At 37.9% G+C, this 23,577-nt stretch overlaps 1 protein-coding gene across 1 annotated transcript; it reads left to right on the forward strand.

Annotated features, from left to right (window-relative positions):
- The first annotated feature begins 2,642 nt into the window (after positions 1-2,642).
- LOC106874899 (argininosuccinate lyase) lies at positions 2,643-19,534 on the forward strand. Its single transcript, XM_014922810.2, has 17 exons — positions 2,643-2,665; positions 5,297-5,425; positions 7,743-7,850; positions 8,696-8,782; positions 8,960-9,043; positions 9,147-9,301; positions 9,917-9,994; positions 10,289-10,366; positions 11,235-11,287; positions 12,327-12,389; positions 13,802-13,916; positions 14,305-14,389; positions 14,897-14,956; positions 16,385-16,468; positions 17,106-17,186; positions 18,251-18,357; positions 19,145-19,534. Exons 1-17 carry the CDS (start codon positions 2,654-2,656, stop codon positions 19,281-19,283), a joined length of 1,518 nt encoding a protein of 505 aa, XP_014778296.1. The 5' UTR covers positions 2,643-2,653; the 3' UTR covers positions 19,284-19,534.
- Positions 19,535-23,577: the final 4,043 nt, after the last annotated feature.

Genomic DNA, 23,577 nt, shown 5'->3' on the forward strand with positions numbered 1-23,577 from the left:
TATATATATATATATATATATATATATATATATGTGTGTGTCTGTGTTTGTATCCCCCCACCCCCATCATAACTTGACAACTGGTGTTGGTATATTTGTGTCCCTGTAACTTAGTGGTTTGGCAAGGAGACTGATAGAATGAGTGCTAGGCTTAGAAATGTGAGTACTGGGGTCGAATTGTTTTGACAAGAACACTTCAAGGCGGTGCTCCAGCATGGCCACAGTCAAATGACTGAAACATGTAAAAGAATAAAAGAATACGATAGGCTTCTGAACAGTTTCTTTTTTCACCTGTCCATTTCACCTTCAAGGCATTTGTTGGCTTGAGGCTGTAGCAGAAGACGCTCACCTGAGAAGCCATGCAATGGAACCAGACAAACCCTGAGACCACCTGGTTGTGGAGTGACCCTCCTAACTGCATGGCAATGCCTGCATCATCATCATCCTTTGATATCCATTTTCCATGCTGGCATGGGTTGGACAGTGTGACCAGAGCTTCACCATGCTCCAGTCTGATTTGGCTTGGTTTCTATGGCTGGATGTCCTTCCTAACACCAACCACTTTACAGTGTACTGGGTGCTTTTTACATGGTACTGCATAAGCACTTTTAAGTAGCACCAGTACAAAACTCTTGCAGACCAATCCCCTTCACCAGGGGGAGTGGCCTTAACACTTCTGCTGTTGAGGACAGATCTTCTCAAGTACAGCAAAGCACCAGGTATCTCTGTATTTTGTCATCTCATCAGAAAAGTTCAATGTCTTGAGGTTGTCCTGCAGTACTTCATCCCATGTCTTTCTGGAGCTGTCTGCATCCATCTGCATTACACGACCAAACCAGCAGAGTCCTCTAAATCTGTGGATATTGAGGATGTGGTGTACTTGTTGTCACAACCTAAGAATAATCTTTTCTTATACAGACACCTTGTCACACATTTATGTGCAGATAACCTACTTTCATTTCCTATTATGTCTAACATACTGTGTGCAGTGATCCACACTGAAAAACTAAGATATTTAGACATCCCTCACTTATGTTTTTCTCACTTGCACAGTCACGCCCATACACAGATACATGCATACACACACACAGACACACACACAGTTTATTGCATCTGTGTGTGTGTGTGTATGTATATCTATAAATATGTATGTGTATCATTATCATCATCACCATGATAATATATATGTATATATAAATATATATATATATGCATACGTTTATAGATATATATATATATATATATGTATGTGTATTTTTATATAAACACACACACATATACGTGTATATATAGAAATGGATTTGCTTATATATACACGCACAAGCACACACATTTACTGACTCTTTTACTCTCTCTCACAATGCACAAACTCACTTACACACACACACACTGACATTGATACGACTAATACTGTACACATACACACACACATGCACACGCAATCTCTCTCTCTCTCTCACACACACACACACACACACACATATACACATGCATGTACTGTTTTTCTTTCTTTGCATTGTGTATGCAGGACCAACTTGTTGGTTAATCTAACCAACAGCTCAGGGAAGGCACAGCTACTGTTACACAGCTAGTGAGGACTTCTCTTATATGCGAGAGTGACACATATTAGACGTGTGTGTGTGTGTGGTGCTGGTGGTGGTAACATATTGAATGTCTGCATCTGTTTTAGATACTTAGAATGATTTAGAACATACTGGCATCGTTACTTATGGTAATACAATATATGCATGGTTTCAATAAAATGGGGGGGGGGGAATAAATTAAAGATGATAATTATAATTATTTCTAGGCACAAGGCCTTGAATATTTTGGTGGGTAAGAGGGGCTGGTCAATTACATTGACCTCAGTGCGTAACTAGTACTCATTCCATTGACCCCCAGAAGAATGAAAGGCAAAGACCTCTGTGGAATTTGAACACAGAATGTAGCGGCAGATGAAATGCGACTAAGCATTTTGCCCAGCGTGCTAACGATTCTGCCAGCTCACCACCTTAATAATAATAATAATAATAATAATAATAATAATAATAACAACAATATTAATAATGATTTTAAATTTTGCCACAAGGGCTGCAATTTTGGGGGAGGGGATAAGTCAATTACATCAACCCCAATGTTCAACTGGTACTTATTTTATCGTCCCCAGGAGGATGAAAGGTTAAGTCGACTGCAGCAGAATTTGAACTCAGAATGTAAAGACAAATGAAAGACTGCCGAGCATTTTCCCTGGCATACTCTTTTACTTGCTTCAGTCATTTGACTGCGGCCATGCTGGAGCACCGCTTATAGTCGAGCAAATCGACTCCAGGACTTATTCTTTGTAAGTCTAGTACTTATTCTATCAGTCTCTTTTGCCGAACTGCTAAGTTACGGGGACGTAAACACACCAGCATTGGTTGTCAAGCGATGTTGGGGGACAAACACAGACGCACAAACACACACATATATACATATACATATATACGACGGGCTTCTTTCAGTTTCCGTCTACCAAATCCACTCAAAGTTAACAAGAAACAAAGGGGTGGCTCTAAATTTAAGTTATATATTTCGCATATATTTACATATTTCAAAGACATAATTATAATATATTGATTATTATTATTATTTTGTTTTTACAGAAACTTCTAACATGTCTGAAGAAGTAAGTAAATTCTAAATCTTCTCCTCCTCATAACTGTACATTTTATATAGAATTCTATTTTAACCCCTTTGATACCAATATTTGTAAGAGAACCCTTCTATTTTAACCCTTTCTTTACCATATTTTTGCTGAAATCTATTCCCTTTGTTTCAATTAATTTTTGAAATAATTAGAATTTAGTAAAATAACTTTGTGATTATTAAGCTGCTGCTTGGAACTTCAATTAACAAGAAATTTTGATGGAAGATTTTTATTTAAAACAGGATGTCTGTGCCCTAGGCCTAGGGATGGTCTCAAATGGGTTGGTAACAATAGGGTTGATGTGATTTAAATTGAAACCTTCCACCTAAACTTCATGTTAACTGACGTTTCAAACACCAGCTTAATAACGAGTTATTTTATCGGTTTCTTCTTTAATTTTCAAAATTAGTTGAGAGAAGGGTAGTAGCTTTCAACAGAAGTTTGATAACAAAAGGTTTCATCCTTTCTATAGCAACCTGAAATTTCTCCTCGTTCTACAATTCGAAATTGTTTCCTTTATGGCAGTGGTTCCTAAAGTGGGCTGTATTGCCTCCACCCCCTAAAAATGTTTGGGGATCACTGCTTTACAGTGTTTATATTTAAATTAAAACTTTCCATTGTAATTTTATATAAGAACCATTTTTTTTCTTACGTTCCAAAATACTAGCTTAATAACAGAGTATTCTATCTTATTTAATCCATCCTCCCATCCAACCAAATTCTTCATTATTTAAAAAAAATGAAAAAAAAAAAGAAAAGAAAAAGAATTAAAACATTTGGATAGTATCTTTCATTAATAAAACCACCTCAGAAGGGTTAAATGGGATTATTTTTGTAGGAAATGTTTCTGTTCTTCATTTTGTGCAAAATATTTGTCATTTTTATTTTAATGGTGTGTGTGTGTGTGTGTAAAATGACTCTGATGCAGTTGCTGTTTATATAAGTAGCACTTCCCGCCGTCTCTCTTCTATTCACCTTATGTTAGCTGTAATATTCTCAAACAAAATGATTCGCTGGGTTGTGCCCCAGCTCTTTGGTCTGTAGGTATTCTGCCTCTCCATCTGTTGATGTTTCACTGGCCAACATCAAACCTCAGTTTCACGTATCTCGGAAATTTGTCTGAACTATACTTGGAAAACGCCACAGAGGAAAGAAGAATGTTCTCATGAAAATAACTTTGAAACCTGGTTTGGTTTCAATGTTGGCATGGAGTTTTCCATCACTACATTCCATCCTCTGGTCCACAAATGTGCTCTGTTCTCATTGCCTCCACCAAAGACAACAATGATGACCATCACCATCACTACTATAGCGCCCTCTCTTCAGAGTTGGCTGGTCTCATACCATTCCACTCAGGCTCACTTGTCCGTCTTCCCTTTTCGACTGTATTGTGTCTAACCCCACCTCACCCCCTGCTCTAACCATTCGACCCGTTCCTTCCACCGTCTGAAAATTCCTCCCTATCCATATTTCTATTTGTGTCCTGCATGTTGTTTAAAAGTAGCATAGCATCAACTTATTAACCTCAGAAGTTAATAAGTTGGAGGATGCGTGATGATCATGGGCCCACAGCTCCTTTCTTCAGACAAAAAAAAAACAGAATGAAATAAAAAAATAAAAAATTTAAGTTTTCAAAAAATGATTATAAGAATTGAGAAATTTTGAGAGAACATGAAGTAATCCTTTTTCAGAACCGTGAAACTTGAAACAGATAAAACTTTCAAATAATAGTATGCAAATATAGTGTTTAAAAGAAAAAAAAACAAACCTTATATAGAAAAGTTTAAAGGCTGCCAGTGGAACTTGAACTCACATCTGTAATCATAACAATTTTTCTTTCATTTCTGGTACCAAAGGTTCTGAAGAATCAGTGTTGTACCTGTATAATATAAGTGGCTGAGTATTCCACAGATATGTGGAGGTGTGTGGTTTAGTGGTCAGGGTTTTGGCTCACAATCGTAAGGTCGTGGGTTTGATCCCTGGTGGCCCATTGTATCCTTGAGCAAAACACTCGTTTCACATTGCTCCAGTCCAGTCCACTCCAGTCAGCTGGTAGAAGTGAGTTGTACATACAATTCAAAGGGTCAGCCTTTTTACATTCTATGTCATGCTAAATCCCCCCCTCTCGAGAACCGAGTTAAGGATACGTGTGTCAGTGGAGTGCTCAGCCACTTGCACATTAATTTCACGAGCAGGTTGTTCCTTTGATCCAATTGAATGAAACCCTCATTGTGCCAGGAAGCCAAATTGGTGTCACACATTGAGACAAGGCTGGTCTTTGAAATTGGAGGTACATTACATCCAATAAGCTTTGATACACTTTCCATCTACCCAGTGCCGTTCACAAGACCCTCGATTAGGCCAAAGTTAGAGTAAAGACACTTGTTCAAGATCTCACACATTAGGATCAAAGCCAAGGCTGCCCCATTATCATTTTTAAATTCCAGGTTCGTATGCTGTGTGTGCTTGTCTAGGAAGTGTCCATTCAAAATCTTTCATGTTTGCTGAGTTTTTTTTTTCTTGTTCTTTCTTTTATTTTTTATTATCATTAGTATTATTATTATTTGCGGGGGAGAACTTTCTTATTAACTCTTGAACTGTTATGATTAGACTGCAGTGGAGAAAATGGATTCTGGTAAGCATCCTTCCGAAGAGAGCACCATGCCATTAGAAGCTAAACGCCCTCGCAACTCTGAGAATGTGGAGCCGACATCACCAACTTCTGAAAAGAAAGCAGAGGTAAAATTTAATCAAGTCTGGGACCATTAACACCTGCTTCTTAACGATCTCTTTCAGCCACTTGCTTAATTTCTTAACTTGTTTATTCCCACCATTTTTCCCTTGTCATCTATAAACTTGTTTTTTTTTTCTTTTTTTTTCAGTATATATTTTTCATTTTTTTTTTAATTGTGTATTCATTTTTACTCCCTTCCTGTACTGCTATAATATATATATATATGTATGTATATATGTATATATGTATATATGCAAAGAATCATAAAGAAACAGCAATGTGCAGGTGTGGCTGTATGGTTGTATGATTAAGAAGGTAACTTTGCAACTACATGGTTTCAGGTTCAGTCCCAATGTGTGGCACCTTGGGCTTCTGGGCCAAACGATGTCTTGTGAGTGAATTTTCTGACAGAAACTGTATCAACACCATTTGTGTGTATGTGCATGTGCATTCGTGTGTGTATGTATATGCGTGTGTTTCCATGATATACATCATGGAAAGGTATATACATACTCTAGACTATGTTAGAAAAAAAACAAACAACTCTTCTAAGATACCGTGCAATGGGATTGAATCAAAACTGTGTGATTGCAAAGCAAACTTTTTTTAAACCATACTGTTATACCTTTTGGCCAATATTTGCTCTAGCCCTGATTGCTTGTTTTCCAGATCAGTTATATACCCAGCTTGTATTGTTATTGGTTAACAATTTTTCTTAATCAAACAATGCTTAGTAGACCTTGTTAACATTTTAACCCTTTACTATCCATATTACTCAGTCAAATGTAATGTTTATTTATTCACATTGTCTTCAATTAACCATGCATTGTTTCTTAGCTTAGAGATTTCAATGATGTGATTGTATATTTTTAGAATGATATCATAAGATATGTTTCGGAGATCAGATCTAGCTAGATATGGCTGGTTTAAAAGCTAAAGGTTTAGGCAGAATTTAACAGCTGTATCAATGTTTCTTAACTTCAAGTCAGCGATGATTGTAGAGTAGGTTTGAGAGGTCAGATCTAACCAGTTTGAGCCTCTTGGTCTATGATATAAATTTCATATTTTAAAGTGATCTAAATTTAAAAACTTTCCATAAAAATTTCATGTTAATTTATGTTCTGAACACTTGCTTAATAATGACAAAAAAATATTTGAAACAAAGGCAGTGTTTTTCAGCAAAATTATTGTGGAGGAAAAAAAAAAATTGGTTTAAACTAACCGGATTTCATTCTTTCATGTCTTGGGAGAGTGTTTGTTAATTCTAAGTTCTTAATCCCTTTCTGATCACCATGGTAATTTTAAATCCGCTTTGTTGAACATGAATAATCTTGTGAAACCACTAGATTAGTAGGATCTTTATTTTCTGGTCTTGTCACAGCTAAGCTTGGACATTTACAATGTATTTTAAACATATGTCGAGGGAAGGGAATGATTATGATCTTTGATGATATCCTGAAGACCATTGATATTTTAATGTTTCATGCTAAAACTTATTGATTGCTTTTTTATGTGAATAGTCATCATCATAATCATTATTTAAATGTCTACTTTTCCGTGCTTACATAGGTCAGCTGGAATTAGTTGAGGCAGATTTTCTATGGCCAGATGATGCCATAGAAAATATATATTTGTGACTCTTTGTCTTGGCATTGCATAATGTTGTTAACGAATGTCATTCATTTCCAATATTCTGTAAAAATATGTTGGGACCATGGGGGAAATATTACCTTGCTTGGAAACAGAAGACATCAAACCTTAGAAAATCTGCTTCTATAAATTCTCTTTGATCCATGCAAGTATGGAACAGTGGATGTTAAAACAATGATGGTGATTATATGAATTCTGAAATGAAAACGTGTTATGTGCATATAATAATAGTAAAGCAAGACATCTGAGACATCTTGTCTTATGACAGTCAGATACTATTGTCATAATTAATTAAGCCTTGTAATTAAATGATAAACAAGCTTTTTTTGACTAAGGAATTCTCCTGCCTTCATCATTGTCATCCTTGTTTCAATGTTCACTTTTCTGTGCTTCGATAAGACAGGCAAACTTTATACAACTTGATGCTCTTTATGTTGCCAACCCTTACCTATTTCCAATCAAGTGATATTTCCTCAAGGCCTGACATGTTTTTTACGGATTATTGGAAATAAATGACATCACTTGCTTAGTGTTGTTTGTTTATAAACATCACACTATGTCAAGACAAAGGAACACAAAAGTATGTATTGAGTTGAAGTGAGATAACATACACACACATACATAGATATCTATATATTTTGCCATTCTAAGATGTTTGTGTCTATATTTCAGGCTGGAAAACTCTGGGGTGGTAGATTTTCTGGGAAAATTGATCCTATCATGGAAAAGTTCAATGCTTCTATTAGTTATGATAAACGAATGTGGGAAGAGGACCTTCAGGTAAGTTATTTACCAATATTTTTTCTCTTGATCTTCACCTTCTCCTGTCTCCTCCCTCACCTTTTTTTATCTCTCCTTCCCTTCTCTCTCTAAAGTCCTGTCTTTATTATAAATTAATGTATTCAGTACTTGTTTCATGTAAATCCAATTGATGTATTGTGTGGTTACCTATAAAGATTCAGTTATGCTTATTTCACTAGTACAGAATGACCATTTAATATCAGTTTCAAATTTTGGCATAAAGCCAGCAATTTGACCCCAGTTTTGACTGGTCCTTATTTTATCAACCCTGAAAGGATAAGTCAACCATGGCAGACTTTGAACTCAGAATGGTAAAGTCAGATGAAATGCTGCTAAGGATATCGGCCAGTGTGCTGACTATTCTACCAGCTCACTGCCTTTAAATGACCATTTAATATCAAATGATATTTAGGGCCAAAATGGGGTGAGCTGGCAGAATTGTTAGCATGCTGGACAAAATGCTTAGCAACATTCTGTCCATTTTTATGTTCTTAGTTCAAATTCCATCAAGGTCAATTTCACCTTCTTTCATCCCTTCAGGGTCGATAAAATAAGTACCAGTTGAGCACTGGGGTCGATGTAATCAACTTAAGCTAACCACTGAACTTGTTGACCGTGTGCCAAAATTTAAAAACAGTATTAAATTCTATTTAGGGCTTAGGAAAATTAATTTAAACGTGGAATGGCTTTGGAACAAAATTGAAATCTTCAAATGGTTCCATGAAGAATTCATCTAAGAATCTAAAAATGCAAGTGTGAATCAGATCAACAGTGATTCTGAAGTTTTAATTTTTCTTACATATGAGTAACCTTTCTGTTGGCAGGGCAGTGTGGCTTATGCGAAGGCCATCCAGAGAATTGGACTGCTTTCTGAAAAAGAATGTGATCTCATCGTTGAAGGACTTCACAAGGTTAGTGAACTGCACAGTCACTCTCTCCCTAATTTGAGGAGTCTTTTGGGGGTTTTTTTCTAATTGCTGATAGCTTAGTCAGAGGAAGAACAGTAGTGCTTATCACTCTGAAACTGGTGGTAGAAAGAGTAGTAAAAGAGATAAAAAAAAAAAAATCTATTGTGTTTTGTTTTCCAGATTCTTGTTGAATGGAGAGAAAAGAAATTTGAACTGCATCCCTCTGACGAAGACATACATACGGCAAATGAACGTCGCTTGAAGGTGCGTTGATAACCATCAGATCTGCTGTTCACCGATTGTTTTGTCATTAAAAGGCTTGATTAAATAACTAAATTTTTTTCTTTTTCTCATGTTGTCTTCTCAGGAGCTTATCGGTGAAGTTGGTGGGAAGTTACATACAGGTCGAAGCCGAAACGACCAAGTTGCCACTGATCTTAGACTCTGGATGAAAAAGGCCATCAAGCAACAAAGGAAATACTTAAAACAACTCATTACAATCTTCCTTGATCGTGCTGAAAGGTAATAACTAGAGATCATTATCAACATCATTGTTATCATCATTTAATGTCCATGTTCCTGGTTGGACATGGGTCTCTCCTCTCTGATGGTTGCTCCCTCTCATAACAAGTGAGAGGGAGTGACCTATCTTCAACACCATAATATTGGTGTTGAAACCATAATGATTTCCAGTGTAGCAGCTGATGATGGGCTGTCAGTGTTTATTTAGATTAAATTGTTACTGTGATGTTTATGTAGTTGTTCATATTCTTTTTTAGTGCATTCTTTTGTGTATTGTTTTCCCCAATAGTAGCCCTGACTGTTTAGGATTCTTCCATTATCTGTTAGGGGACCAGGTCTACTTTTAATTTCTTCTGAATTGGATACTAGAATTGTAGTTGCAGCATTGAATCCTCAGAAGTGGAGAGGTTGGTGAAAAAAAAAGGCCATGCAGAGGGGGCCACATTCTGGGGAGAAGGACTGGGAGAAATGGTGTGAAAGTGAGGGGGTTGAATGCAACTGGGGTGATGAAGGGGTCAGGGTGCCTGAACAGTAGAGGTACGAGACCAGCCAGCACCAAACAAACAAAGCTCATTGTATGCATTAAACTTTCATTCTTTCTTTACTTCTGTCCAGGGAAATTGATGTCCTTATGCCTGGCTACACTCATTTGCAGAGAGCCCAGCCTATTCGATGGAGCCAGTGGTTACTAAGGTTGGTTGGTTTTCAGCCCTTTATTTATTCTTTGATATATTTATTCATATATGTATATAAATGCGCATATGTATGTGTGTAGTGGGGGGTGTTATTTAAAAAGACTTACAACTTCTGTGATATTTAAAAAAATTTTCATAGTCGACCTCGGCGGAATTTGAACTCAGGACATAAAGACAGATGAAATACTGCTAAGCATTTCGCCCGACATGCTAACAATTCTGCCAGCTCACAGCCTTAATGGCAACAACAATATTGCATCACTAATCCATAAATTATTGTTCTCTATTGCAGTTTTACCTGGATGTTGCAACGAGATGTCGATCGTTTTCTGCAACTGTATAAACGAGTTGACAAGCTACCTTTGGGCAGGTGAGAACCCCTAGTCTATTTGTCACTCTCTGATCACTTTGTATTTGTACATTTTTTTTTTTTTTTTAGCTGTTACATTTAATTGTTTTCTTCTCTCTACACTTCAGCTTTTTGACTAAAGTCTGATGTGATGGATGGATGGATAGGTCTGTATCAATCAAATATTAAGATTCAAAACGAACAAGAGTAATGATTGGCTGCAAATTGTAACAGTGTCACATAGAAATTGTTGGGACAATGTTTTTCTGACTGGAAAATCATTCTTAAAGCTAACCCATTTGACTCGAAATGGAAGTTAAAGAGGGAGCCTCTTATTGGTCACTCAGCTTGCTAGAAATAGCAGCTAATTCTTCCTGCCAATTTAACACTTTAGCATTTAAACCAGCCATATCCAGCCCAAAATGTTTGATAAGTTTTCTGTTCAAACTGGCCTCACACTTATCTGACAATATCATTGAAATCTCGAAGCTATGATATAATGCTTGATTAATTGAAAACAATATGAATAAATAAGCATTACATTTGACAGAGTGAAGGCGTATGGCTCAGTGGCTAGAGCATCGAACTCACAATCAGGAGCTAGTGAGTTCAATTCCTAGACTGGGCAGTGTGTTGTGTTTATGAGCAAGACACTTTATTTCACATTGCTCCAGTGATTTTAATTAAAACCTCTCCCTCAAATTTTGTGTTAATTTATGTACCTAACACCAGCTTAATAATGACAAAGTTATTTTACTAAATTCTTCAATATTCATGCCATGTTGTTCCTCCATTTTGTTATTCCTCCTTCTGTTGTTTGATGCCATTACATTGTGTTTGGTGAGAAAATAATTCTTTTTCCAATAACCACACACATTTCTGTCTTCAGTGGTGCCATTGCTGGACATCCATTTGGTGTTGACCGAGACTTTTTGGCTAAAGGTTAGTTTTCCCCCTTTCTGTTATTTTTATGTATTTATTTCATTTGTTTATATTAGTGGTTTGTTACGTTGTCTGTCATTTCAGGAATTCCATTCATTCCTCAAATCACCACTATATCACTCTTCCAGACACCCTTGCATAATATGGGGAAGCCATGCATCTCCTCTATAGCAAGACACCTGTGCCATCCCTCTATCATACTTTAACCTTCAACACTGCTTAAAGCCACCTCTTCTCTCTCAAATACGTTCCCATTCAGTCAAAAGAGCTTTTTTTCATTTCTTTTTCTTTATTTTGTTGTGCAAGTTACTTGGCGTTCTCACCAGTGTCGGTGCCCTGACAAAAGCACAATACACACTGTAAAGTGGTTGGCATAAGGAAGGCCATACAGCCATAGAAACTGTGCCAAACCCCACATTGGAGTTCGGTGCACCCCTGCATCTAGTCAGACCCTCTGAAGCTCTTCACCTTGTACCAGTATGGAAAACGGACATTAAATGATGATGATAGCGAGTGTTGTGTAATTCTGTAATGGCCACAACATTGAACAGGCTTGGGTCTTTCTATGTAAATGAGCTGACAAGAAAGATCTACTATCAAATGCATTCCAGCCATGACGGTGCATACATATGTATATACATGTGTATACATATGTAAGTATGTATATACATACGTACCTAAGTATGTGTGTATATGTGTGTATATAGTTGTGTGTGTATACACATACAAGTTTGTGTGTATGCATTTGTGTATACCATTGTAATTGACCTTGTGTAATTGTAGCCAAGGCATTACCATCATACAAGCAAGATTATTTGTTCCTGGGCTTCTATAATAAAAAAAAGAACATGCCTGTCTTTGGGAAAACTATTACCTTGCTTGGGAACAGGTGAAATTTGACAACAAATTCCATCTGATCCATGCAAGCATGGAAAAGTGGATGTCACACGATAATCTGATGATTCTTGAAATTAAAAAAAAAAATTTCATTTACAGAATGTATTTTATTTCTAAATAAAACCCAACTTTTACTTTCCAGAATTGGGCTTCTCCGACATTACCGGGAACAGCTGTGATGCTGTAAGTGATCGGGATTTTGTAAGTACGTATCAAGCTGATCTTTAATCTTTAAGCATTCACATTATCGACTTAATCCCTTCCACCAAATTTAAGGCCTTGTGCTTCCAGTAGAAAGAAATTATTATTATTATTATTATTATGGTGGCAAGCTGGTAGAATTGTTAGCATTCCAGTCAAAATTCTTAGTAGCATTTCATCTGTCTTTATGTTCTTAGTTCAAGTTCTGCTGAGGTCAACTTTGCCTTCATCCCAGTACCAGTTGAGTACTGGGGATCAAAATTTCAGGCCTTGTGCTTTTAGTAGAAAGTATTATTATTATTGTTAAATGATGGTGAGTTCAAAGGTTCAGCTTTGTTTCATTGTCCAGCAGATTTTGTTTTTCGAGAATTGCATTGTGGTTATACATGTCTATGGATTACTCAGCCACTTGACTAATTCAGTGAAAGACTAAGTAGCTGATTGATAAGCTGGATGCTCATTTGGTGCAATTAATAGGAGTGTCAGTCATATATGTGCATGTGGCTGTGTGGTAAAATGTTTGCTTCCCAGCCACATGTTTCAGGAATCAGTCCCACCATGTGATACCTTGGGCAAGTGTCTTCTACTATAGCCTTGGGTGGACCAAAGCCTTGTGAGTGGATTTGGTAGATAGAAACTGAAAGAAGTCCAACACACACACACACACATATATATATGATGGTGTTGGTGTTTACATCCATATAACTTAGCAATTCAGCAAAAAGAGATTTTATTGTGAATTCCTGTGAAGTTTTGTGTTTTCATCCAAGATAGAGACGAACACCATTCCTCCATGTGATCGGCTTGAAAAATTGTTAGGATATTAAGATAATTTTCTTAACATGAAACCAATGGTAGCCTTAATACACAAATAAAGAAATTTTATCCACCAACGCCGTATTGAGTACTCCTTCTCATTGCTCGACATTTATATACATATATATATTATATGTGTGTGTATATGTGTCTGTCTCTCTCTGTTCCCCAGCACTGCTTGACAACCAGTGTTGGTGTGTTTACATCCCTGTAACCTAGTGGTCTAGCAAAAAGAGACTGATAGAATTAGTCCCAGGCTTCATAGAAAATACCTACTGAGATCAATTCATTCATTTAAAAATCCTTGAAGGTGGTGCCCCAGCATGGCCACAGCCTAATAACTGAAACAAGAAACAGATAAACATACATCGTATGTATATATAGTTAATATATGGAGAAATTAGTGTCCTTTCTAATTGGTATTTCTAGCAAAACAAACACACACACACACACACACAAATGAAGAAAATTAATTTGCTTGAATAGGCAATTAGCTACGTTGCTGTGGAAGAACGTTTTTATGAGGTTAATTAAACAAACTAAATCCGCTTGTATATGCATTTTGATAATTTGTTTGTAATTTCATCTGGTCTATTTCAGTTGAGTTTATGTTCACATCGTCCCTCATATCAACTCACCTCAGCCGTTGGGCCGAAGATCTGATAATCTACTGCACTAAAGAGTTTAATTTCATCTCCTTGTCCGATGCTTACAGGTAACCCTTTGACATTTTGTAAACCTTATTAGACACACACACACTCACGTATTTACTGTTTCATTATTGGTGGGATTAACAAAAATATTAAGCGGAATTCTAGTTTATCATTTATGCACATGTAACAGACAAAAAATCATTTTGGTTCACCCGTTTGCTGGTTTTGAAGATAATCAAATCAAAGTTTAATGAGTTTGAGCCACTCACCCAATGAATATTTCTGCTAAATTTGGTGAAAATCCGTTCAGCCATTTTCCAGTAATTTTGCAAACGCACAGACAAACAAAGACGAGTGACGACAATAACACTGCTTTACTTTACGCGCACACGCTTAATAAAGAAGCAACATAGTAACTAAAAGTTTGTTTTTATTTGTTTCATGTCTTAGTACCGGAAGCAGTTTGATGCCACAGAAGAAGAATGCTGACAGTCTGGAATTGATACGTGGCAAATCTGGCAGAATCTTTGGCTATGTAAGCATTTGAATTTTTTTTTTTTTTACTTGTTTCAGTCATTAGACTGTGGTCATGCTGGAGCATTGCCTTGAAGAATTTTTAGTTGAATGTATTAACTCCAGTACTTATTTTTTTTTACAAACCTGGTCCTTATTCTTTTGTCAAACCATTAAGTTACGAGGACATAAACACACCAGCATAAGGACACTTAAGTTAATGTAGTCGTAGATATACTGTCTCATAAAAGACAGGATAGTCATGGCTGGACACTTTTGAGAATTAGATCAACTATAACACTCATGGCTGTGCAATTAATATATATATATATATGTATATATATGTGTGTGTGTGTTTGGTTGACAACATTATCATGCAATGATGCTCTACGAAATCTTTAGGGATTTCTTAATCACAAGGAGATTTATAAGTTTGTACTTGTTTAAAGAGTAAATGTTTTGTAAGAGGAAGAAAATATAATCCTGTTAATGTCATCTCTCTCTCTCTCTCTTTTTTCTTTTTCATCAGTATTCCGGTTTCATGATGACGATGAAGGGAACACCAAGTACCTACAACAAAGATTTCCAGGTGAGAGTTATCTTTTTGAATAACCTGTTGTTTTTGTTGTTTCTGTTTAGCCCCACCAAATCTAAGACTAGGGGGGACCATATTTTTTTAATGAGCAACCGGAACAGAAAAGGTCCTCAGTTTACACACTCAAAATCATTTCATACAAATATCATCATCATCATCGTTTAACGTCCGCCTTCCATGCTAGCATGGGTTGGATGATTTGACTGAGGACTAGCAAGCCAGAAGGCTGCACCAGGCTCCAATCTGATCTGGCAGAGTTTCTACAGCTGGATGGCCTTCCTAATGCCAACCACTCCGAGAGTGTAGTGGGTGCTTTTACGTGCCACCTGCACGAGGGCCAGTCACACGGTACTGGCAACGGCCACGCTCAAAATGGTGTGATGGAGTGGAGGAACCAAAAGTAGATCACAGATGCATTTGGTGTTTGCTACATGTGACACATCATCTGGAAGGTAATCTTTATTTCTTTTTGAGATGCATGGTTCCTGCAACAGAAATTTTGACACCAAATAATAAATGTTTAAAGAGTGTCAGGCTCACAATCCTGAGCTAGTGAGTTCAATTCCCGGACTGGGCTGTGCGCTGTGTTCTTGAGCAAGACACTTTATTTCACATCAGTCCAATTCAGTCAGCTGCAGAAATGAGTTGCGATGTCACTGGTGCCAAGCTGTATCAGCCTTTGCCTTTCCCTTGGATAACATCAGTGGCTTGGAGAGGGGAGGGTGGTATGCATGGGCGACTGCTGGTCTTCCATAAACAACCTTGCCCGGGCTTGTGCCTGGGAGGGTAACTTTCTGGGTTCAATCCCAGGGTCAGCCATGACTGAAGGGGGTCTTTATGCTTACTCTCACCCTTTAGCATTCAGATTACTCTGTCAAATGTAATTCCTATTTATTCACATTGTCTTGAATTTATCATTTGTTATCTCGTAGCTTTGAGATTTCAATGGTGTGATTATTTATTTTTAGAATGACATTGTAGGCTAGGTGTGAGAGGCCAGATCTGGCCATTTTAAACAAAACAAATAGAATATTTAGGCTAGATATCATCATTTAATGTCTGTTGTCCATGCTGGCATGGGTTGGACGGTTTGACCAGAGATAGCAAACTGCACCAGACTCCTGTCTGATTTAGCATGGTTTCTAAGGCTGGATGCCCTTCCTAATGCCAACCACTTTACAGAATGTGTTGGGTGCTTTTACAAGAATAACATTGACAGTAATTGTATTGCATTACAGTTAGATAATGACTTAGCTGCCCGAAAATTCAAAGTCACTGTCGGACAGTCCAGTTTAAATGTTAAATGGTTAAGTTTGCAGCTTTTGTGTGTTGTGGAATGGTTAATGTGTTTTTTCTTGTAATCGCTTGCCTGGCAAGTTTATCTTTTCACTGACATATTTTTGTTTTCTCCACATTTTCCAGGAAGACAAAGAAGCAGTGTTTGAAGTTCACGACACCATGAGTGGGTTACTTCAGGTGGCCGCTGGGGTACTGCAAACCCTCACCGTAAGTTATTAAGTATATTTTGTTCTTACTGGTGATGTTCCTTCATCCTCCGGATGTTTAAGCATTTAATAAAATGTCTCGCAGTCTTCCAAATGGTTAATGATTTAAGAAAATGAATCTCTTGTTCTCTTTGTTGTTGCTGTCTTCTCTTTCTCCATTTTGGACTTTGCAACCACTCCATTGCTGGCTTGTGTGCATGAAATGCAACGAGTACATTCTGTAAAGTGGGCTTTGAAAGGGTGTCAAGCTAAGTAAAAATGTGGTTGCCCTTGCATACTGGCTCATCCTTTGCAATCCCCTTCAGCTGAGCATCCCTTATCTTGTGGGATGATGCCACATGAAAAGCGCCCGTACTGGTGCTACGTAATCCCGCCATAGAAGCCACGACAAAACAAACATGGAGCTTGAACAGCCCTTCAACTCTATCAAACCGTCCAACCCATGCCAGCATGAAAAACGGACGTTAAATGATGATGATGAAGATTATAAAGTGAGAGATGGAGCCTGATCCACCTTAGAGGGCAATAACTCCAAATAGGAATTGCTCCAGACTGTGATGACTCATCTAACCCATGCCAGCATGGAAAATGGATACGATGATGATGATGATGTCTCTTTCTCTTTATTTCTTAATTAGATCAATACTGACAAGATGGAAGCAGCTCTGAGTCCAGACATGTTGGCTACAGACCTTGCCTACTACTTAGTCAGGAAAGGGGTAAGTATATTTAAATATTTTACTGGTCTCTCTCTCTCGCCTCTTCTCCCGTTTTTACACCTAATTCCATTTCCAAGGACACCCCCAACTCATTAACAGCAATGTGGGGTACTTTTTCACTTGCTACATAAGCAGGTTATTTATTCACATCACATCTTTTATTTCCCTCCCCTGCACATGTTTTTCCTACAATTGTTCAGGATGTGTATTAACAGCATTTTTCCTCAGTGATCTTGGAGGGCCAGCAAAAGGCCAGAGGTGGGCACAACCCTTTCCTCCAGATCAAACCAGTCAAAAAAAAAAAAATAAAGTGAAAGGTTTTGTTCTCCATTACGCTCTCAACTTTCCTGGCTCCTTTTTTTTATATTTTCCTACAATCACATCATAAATTAATTGTCGTGTAACCCTAGGTAAAGTATATTGGATTGAACCTATGGCTTCTTTTAGTTTCCACCTATCAAATCTACTCTTAAAGTCAGCCTGTGAATATAGTAGAAGGCACTTGGCTATGATGCCATGCAGTGGGACTGAACCTGGAACCATGTGGTCGGGAAGCAAACTTCTCACCACACAGCCTTGCTTACACCCATCAAATAAATTGGAATATTTTGTATCTTGTCAAAATAGTTTAATCTTTTTTGGTATAGCAGTATCATTAAGCCAAATCTCTCTCTCTAATACACTGTCATTCAATCGAGGGGGATTTTTGCCCCCCTTTGCAAGTTACTTGGTGACTTCACTAGTGTAAAGTAGTTGGCCCAAGGAAGCCATAGAAATCGTGCCTCCAGCTTGTTGCCTCCTGTTAAACTATGCAAACATAAGAAACAGATGTTAAATAATAATAATAATGATGATGATGACTCCCAAAGCCTTGGTTGTCTGTCAACCTGTCTGAGATTCCATGATTCATTTGTGTATCAATTACATGCTCTAAGTTCAGTATTGAGTTCCTAACGTACACACTCTTTCTACAGGTTGACCAAACCACTTTCTATATTGTCCAGTAGTTGACTCATCAAAATCTGAATTTTCGAATTTTTTTTCTTCTCTCCCCTTTATTACAGATCCCGTTCCGTGAGGCTCATTCCCTCTCCGGGAAGTGTGTGTCTATGGCTGAAGAGAAGCAGCTCCCGCTTTCCTCTCTAACTCTCAAAGATCTTAAAACCGTAAGGTAAGTGATGTGCGTCAGTGTCAACAGTCCCATATTTTAGACATACAGAAGCCCTTCCTTTCCTAAGGAGCATAAATCATTGATGCTTTTTTCTCTCACCTTCTTTTCGATTCTGGGCTGTTTTTTTTACCCCTGCTTCTCTCGAGCTGGATTTCTGCTTTTTCAGCTTTATGTCTCCCTGGAAGAAAGCCCTTCTTCTCACAGGTTTTGTTGGTATTAAATCATTATCGATGCTTCTGTAATTTACTCTTCTCAAGATAGGGGTGTTGGTCTTTTGGGCTATTTCTTTTCTGCTCCTCTCCAACTGGATCTCTGCCTATTGTTTCCTTGAGTGAAGGCCCTTCTTCTCACAGGTTTCATTGGTATTAAATTGTCAGTGATGCTTCTGTAACTTCGCTCTTCTTTAGAACAGAGGTGATCCATATTAGTCATATTTTTACCCTTGCACTCCACTGGTATAGCCCTCTGGGTCACTGAAGCATGCAAGCCTCTACACCACAACAAATACCAGATCTTGTGGTGGTTACTTAACATACTGACCCATATATCGTAGATAAAGTAAAATTAGCTTCTCGAGTCATACAGACTCACAAGGGCCGGTTTCCCACTTTCGTGGCGTATATATTCCCCACCTAGATGGGAGGGTAACTTTCTAGGTGCAATCCCATGGTCAGTCATGACTGAAGGGGGTCTCAGCATTTACTACTGTAGAAAGGAATTAATGATAGGATATTATAATTCATAACAGGAAGTTAATAAATCTTATTATAATCTTTTGTTATTTCAGTTCTTCTTTCGACTCTGATGTGCAGAACGTGTGGGACTATAAACACAGCGTGGAGCAGTACAAGAGCCATGGAGGAACAAGCTGGGAAAGTGTCTCATGGCAAATTAAACAACTCCGCCTTTGGCTGATGAAAGTTTAAAGTTCTTGAACTCACCCTGTGCTCTCTCCCACCCCCAACTCCTTCTCCTTCATTTTAAATTCGTCCATAAAAGTTTTGTCAAAATTCATTATGAAAAACGTTTAGAATTATTATTTTTTTTTGTAAATTACAAATTAAGAGTAAATTTTTAAATTCATTATACTGTCCTTGCAAAAAAAAAAATCTTCCATAAATATAATTTTTTTTTCCTTTGAAAATATTCGAGAGAAATAAAGTATTTTGTAGCTCTATTATGTGTTTATCATCATCATCATTTAACATCCGTTTCCCATGCTGGAACGAGTTGGGCAGCTTGACAGAAACTGGCAAGGCCAGCAAGGGCTGCACCAGGTTTCATAGTCTGTTTTGGTTTGGTATCTGGGGCTGGATGCCCTTTCTAACACCAACCACTTTGCAGAGTGTTCTGGGTGCTTTTAACATGGCACCAGCACCAGTACTTTTTATGTGGCACCAGCACCCACACGAATGCTTTTTATGCGGCACCTTGGTCTCTCTATTCTGTACAGGTGAATGGGTCTTCTTCAGTACAGCAATGTGCCACGTCTCAGTCCTCTGTCATCCCCTTCATAAGGTTCAGAGTTTTGAGGAATGAGCCTATATATAATAACCATTTAATACTTGAATTACTAGCTGCCTTGTTGCTCCGGTTGTTGAAGGCTGGAGACATGCCAAGGAGTTCCAAGTCGCTGCCAGAAACCAAACTGTTTTGGCTAGGAACAATAATTAAATTGAATACGTACGTTTATATTGGTGTAAATATAACCAGACTTGCTGTTGAACAGTTTTTTTTTTCTCATTGGTGTATATATTTCAAATATATTTTCTAACTCCCATTTCTCAGCTAAAGTTATTACACTAATATTATATCTTTTTATGTACGAAGTATAATGTCTATTGCCATAGCATAGTTCAGTGCTCCTCAACCTTTTTTCACCTGCAGTACACATTCTTTTCAAAATTTGGCTGCACACCTGAACTCAAAATACAACTAAAAGTATAGGGAAAAACATTATATTCAGGTTACACTGTGGCACACCGGTTGCAGAGCACTAGTATAGTTTGGTAAGTGCTAAGTGGAAAATTCTTGTCTATTGAGTCACTTTTGTAACTTTGTGCAAATTACAAATATTTCTATTGTGTGTATCCCCCTCACTGGTAGTTTGTCATAAGACTGTACCACACTTGGAAGTCACCTTTAATGATGTTTTGTCAGTCATATCAACCCCAGAAATTATTGAACTTACTTCGGTTAAGTACTTATCACTTAATAATCTCAATTAAACAGCGAAATTACATTTTGAGGTGAAGGCATGCAACACTATGTATGTAGTGGGCCAAATGTTACACAGCAAAACATTCAACATTATTGGTGCATGTATACACACACACATTCACAATAAGACCCAGCAGATTTCTCCAACCAAATTCAAATCCTGCTCACAGAATTGACCAAGCTGACATTTGCCCAAAATACTGTGCAGTGGCATCAAAGCTAGAGCCACAGGGATTCAAAGCCAAGTTAACCCCCACAGTGATGCCTACATCTGTACAAAATATTTATTTATTTATTTATTGCCCACAGGGGGGCTAAACATAGAGGGGACAAACAAGGACAGACAAAGAGATTAAGTTGATAACATCGACTCCTGTGCGTAACCGGTACTTATTTAATCAACCCTGAAAGGATGAAAGGCAAAGTCGACCTCGGTGCAATTTGAACTCAGAACGCAACAATACAGACCGTTATCAACATCCCCACTATAAACATTGTTTTAACAAATTTCTCTTGTTATTCAAAAGATTAAACAACAAAAACATACATTCAACTCTTTTGATACATACCTGTCTGAGATGGACCCTGATTCTCTGATGCAAATATCCTGTTTACTTAAGCTCTTCACTCCTTATGGTACACCGGCCACTCTGGCTTTTCTCTAATGTTATCAACTCTGGGCCATCTTTTCTGCTTCCCTCCAGTTAGATTGCTGCTCTTTCTGCTCCACTTCAGTATTTCCAGGTCTTCTTTCCCGCCTCCCTTGTCGGATGTTTCCCCAAGGGAGGGCCTTCCCGTCACGGATCTGGTTAGCTTTGAATTGTCATTGATGCTTTTGCAGCAATGCCTTTTTCCAGGTAAGGGTGTTGGCATTGCACAAACCCCATTTTTACTTCTTGGAACAGACAGTCCAGTCCCACATGGGAGGCCCCACCAGCAGCATATACTCCATCGGTCTAGATCTCAGGGGTCATTGAGGTACACAAACCAACACAATGCAATAAGGACTGGAACTTGTAGTGGAAGAATTTTTGCTCAACAATGTTAATGAAGAAACAGAAATTTCCTGGGTAAATTGGTAGTAGTATGGAGGCATATGCAGGAACAGCAGGTCGTTGTAACCATCAACTATTGACGATTCCTTACTCTCAGTGAATAACACTTTTGCACCACTCAAGCAACACCCCTCCAACCCATGGGTCTCTTTCTGTTTTGGGTAGTCATTGCTGGTGAAGGTTTTTACAAGGTCAGAGTGCATATTCTATCTCAAACTCTTTTAGTCGGCTTTTATGACATTCAGAAGAAACACCAAGTCTAATTCTTTGACAAGCCAGTCCTCACACAGCACTAGAGCAATGTGAAATGGAGTGTTTTGCTCAAGAACACAACAAGCTATCTGGTCTGGGAACTGAACCCACAATCACTAGATCATGAGTGCAACACCCCAACCACAAGACCATGCATAAAGTGATCGAAATTAAAAAAACATGCCATTAAAATTTCATGTTAATTTATGATTCAAACACCATTTTAATAATGGCAAAGATATTTTATTAAACTCATTTTCAAAATTAACTGAAACAAATGCAGTGTATTTTAATAAATAGGTTAACAAAAAAGGATTAAGTACAAAAGCTATTCGAATCAAACACAACGTGTGTGTGTGTGCGTGTGTTATAATAGTTTAGTAGCAATAAATGGAAGCTGTTATGTACAACAAAGAGCCGTCAGGAGGTATTGAGATGACAGATACATTCAGAGGACTTTGAGCAGCGAGAGGCAAATGACTTACCAATTCCTTCATTGTCCTTGTCAAGGAAACAATGTAGCACCACACCATCTGCTTACCCAAAAGAACCTTTGGCCTCATGAACCTTTACAGACTGGTGAGAAGAAGTTATCCTCAGACAAGAAACCTAGCTCGAATGCTTGAATTAGAATGTGTACCAAAGCATGGGCACACAGGAGTCGGGTGGTGATGTGAAATCAGGCAACAGATTAACTCTTACATTCACAAACAACAACACAAATTCAGTCAGGTCACATCGTTTTTGATTCATTAGATTAATGATGGTAATGTCTATTATATACAGGGGGCGGTGAATATATTGTCGTCTAAATTATGCAAAAATGAAAATAACACCGACAGCTCGTTTTAACAGATATATTTACCAAAATTACATAAAAATATCTTGAAATACTAAAGAGTAAATTTATTCAAAAAACTCGCCATTGGCTTCAGCCATGGCCTCCAGACAACTTTAGAGTCTCCTTGTTTAAGTTGGTGAATGCTGCCATAATCCTTGCCTTCTGATCATCTTTGGTGTTACAAAAGAATTTTGTTGGTCTCTCGCTCAACTACACCCCACACATAGTGAAGGGGGGTTGCAGTCTTGAGAGTTAGGTGGCCAGATTGTAGAGGTGATGTGGTCGCAAAAATTGTCTGACAACCATGACTGGGTTCTCCTACTAATGTGGCATAGTGCAGAGCCCTATGCCAGACATAGGGTCTTCCAGCAGCCACCCTCTTGACCCAGGGCAACACTACCTCCTCCTAGCACTTGGTGTGGGTCTCCGTGTTGAGTATGAGGCCGTGTGGAAAGACAAATAGAGGCATAACATTGCCATCACTAGTTATTACTCCAAACACCATGAGGTTGACTGGATGTTTGATTTTTATCGTTCTTGGCACATGTTTTGGGGACACAGCAAGACAATGGCCGTTCTGTGTGCTCACCATCTGTTCGTATTGGAGCTTCAGGTGTGAATGCCAAGCAGTACAGCATGTTTCCAAATTTCTGATATAGTGAACTGAGCCATGGTGCTGTTTTTCTCACAGATGGTGCCCAACTGATCCTACTATACTGTGTAGTCGACAAAATCAAAAGGAAACAATGTGCATGTGTGAAATTAAAAGTATAAAATGGTAACAATGTACCCACCGCACCCCGTGTGTGTATGTATGTATATATATATATATATATATATATATATATATAT

Source organism: Octopus bimaculoides, chromosome 25, assembly GCF_001194135.2.
Source record: "Octopus bimaculoides isolate UCB-OBI-ISO-001 chromosome 25, ASM119413v2, whole genome shotgun sequence".
Classification (NCBI taxonomy): domain Eukaryota; kingdom Metazoa; phylum Mollusca; class Cephalopoda; order Octopoda; family Octopodidae; genus Octopus; species Octopus bimaculoides.

What these genes read in the sequence shown, in the direction of transcription:
- LOC106874899 (XM_014922810.2), top strand. An exon ending in TGTGGGAAGAGGACCTTCAG is followed by an intron (nt 7,851 to 8,695) that starts GTAAGTTATTTA and finishes TTCTGTTGGCAG; the next exon opens with GGCAGTGTGGCTTATGCGAA. An exon ending in GACAAGCTACCTTTGGGCAG is followed by an intron (nt 10,367 to 11,234) that starts GTGAGAACCCCT and finishes TTCTGTCTTCAG; the next exon opens with TGGTGCCATTGCTGGACATC.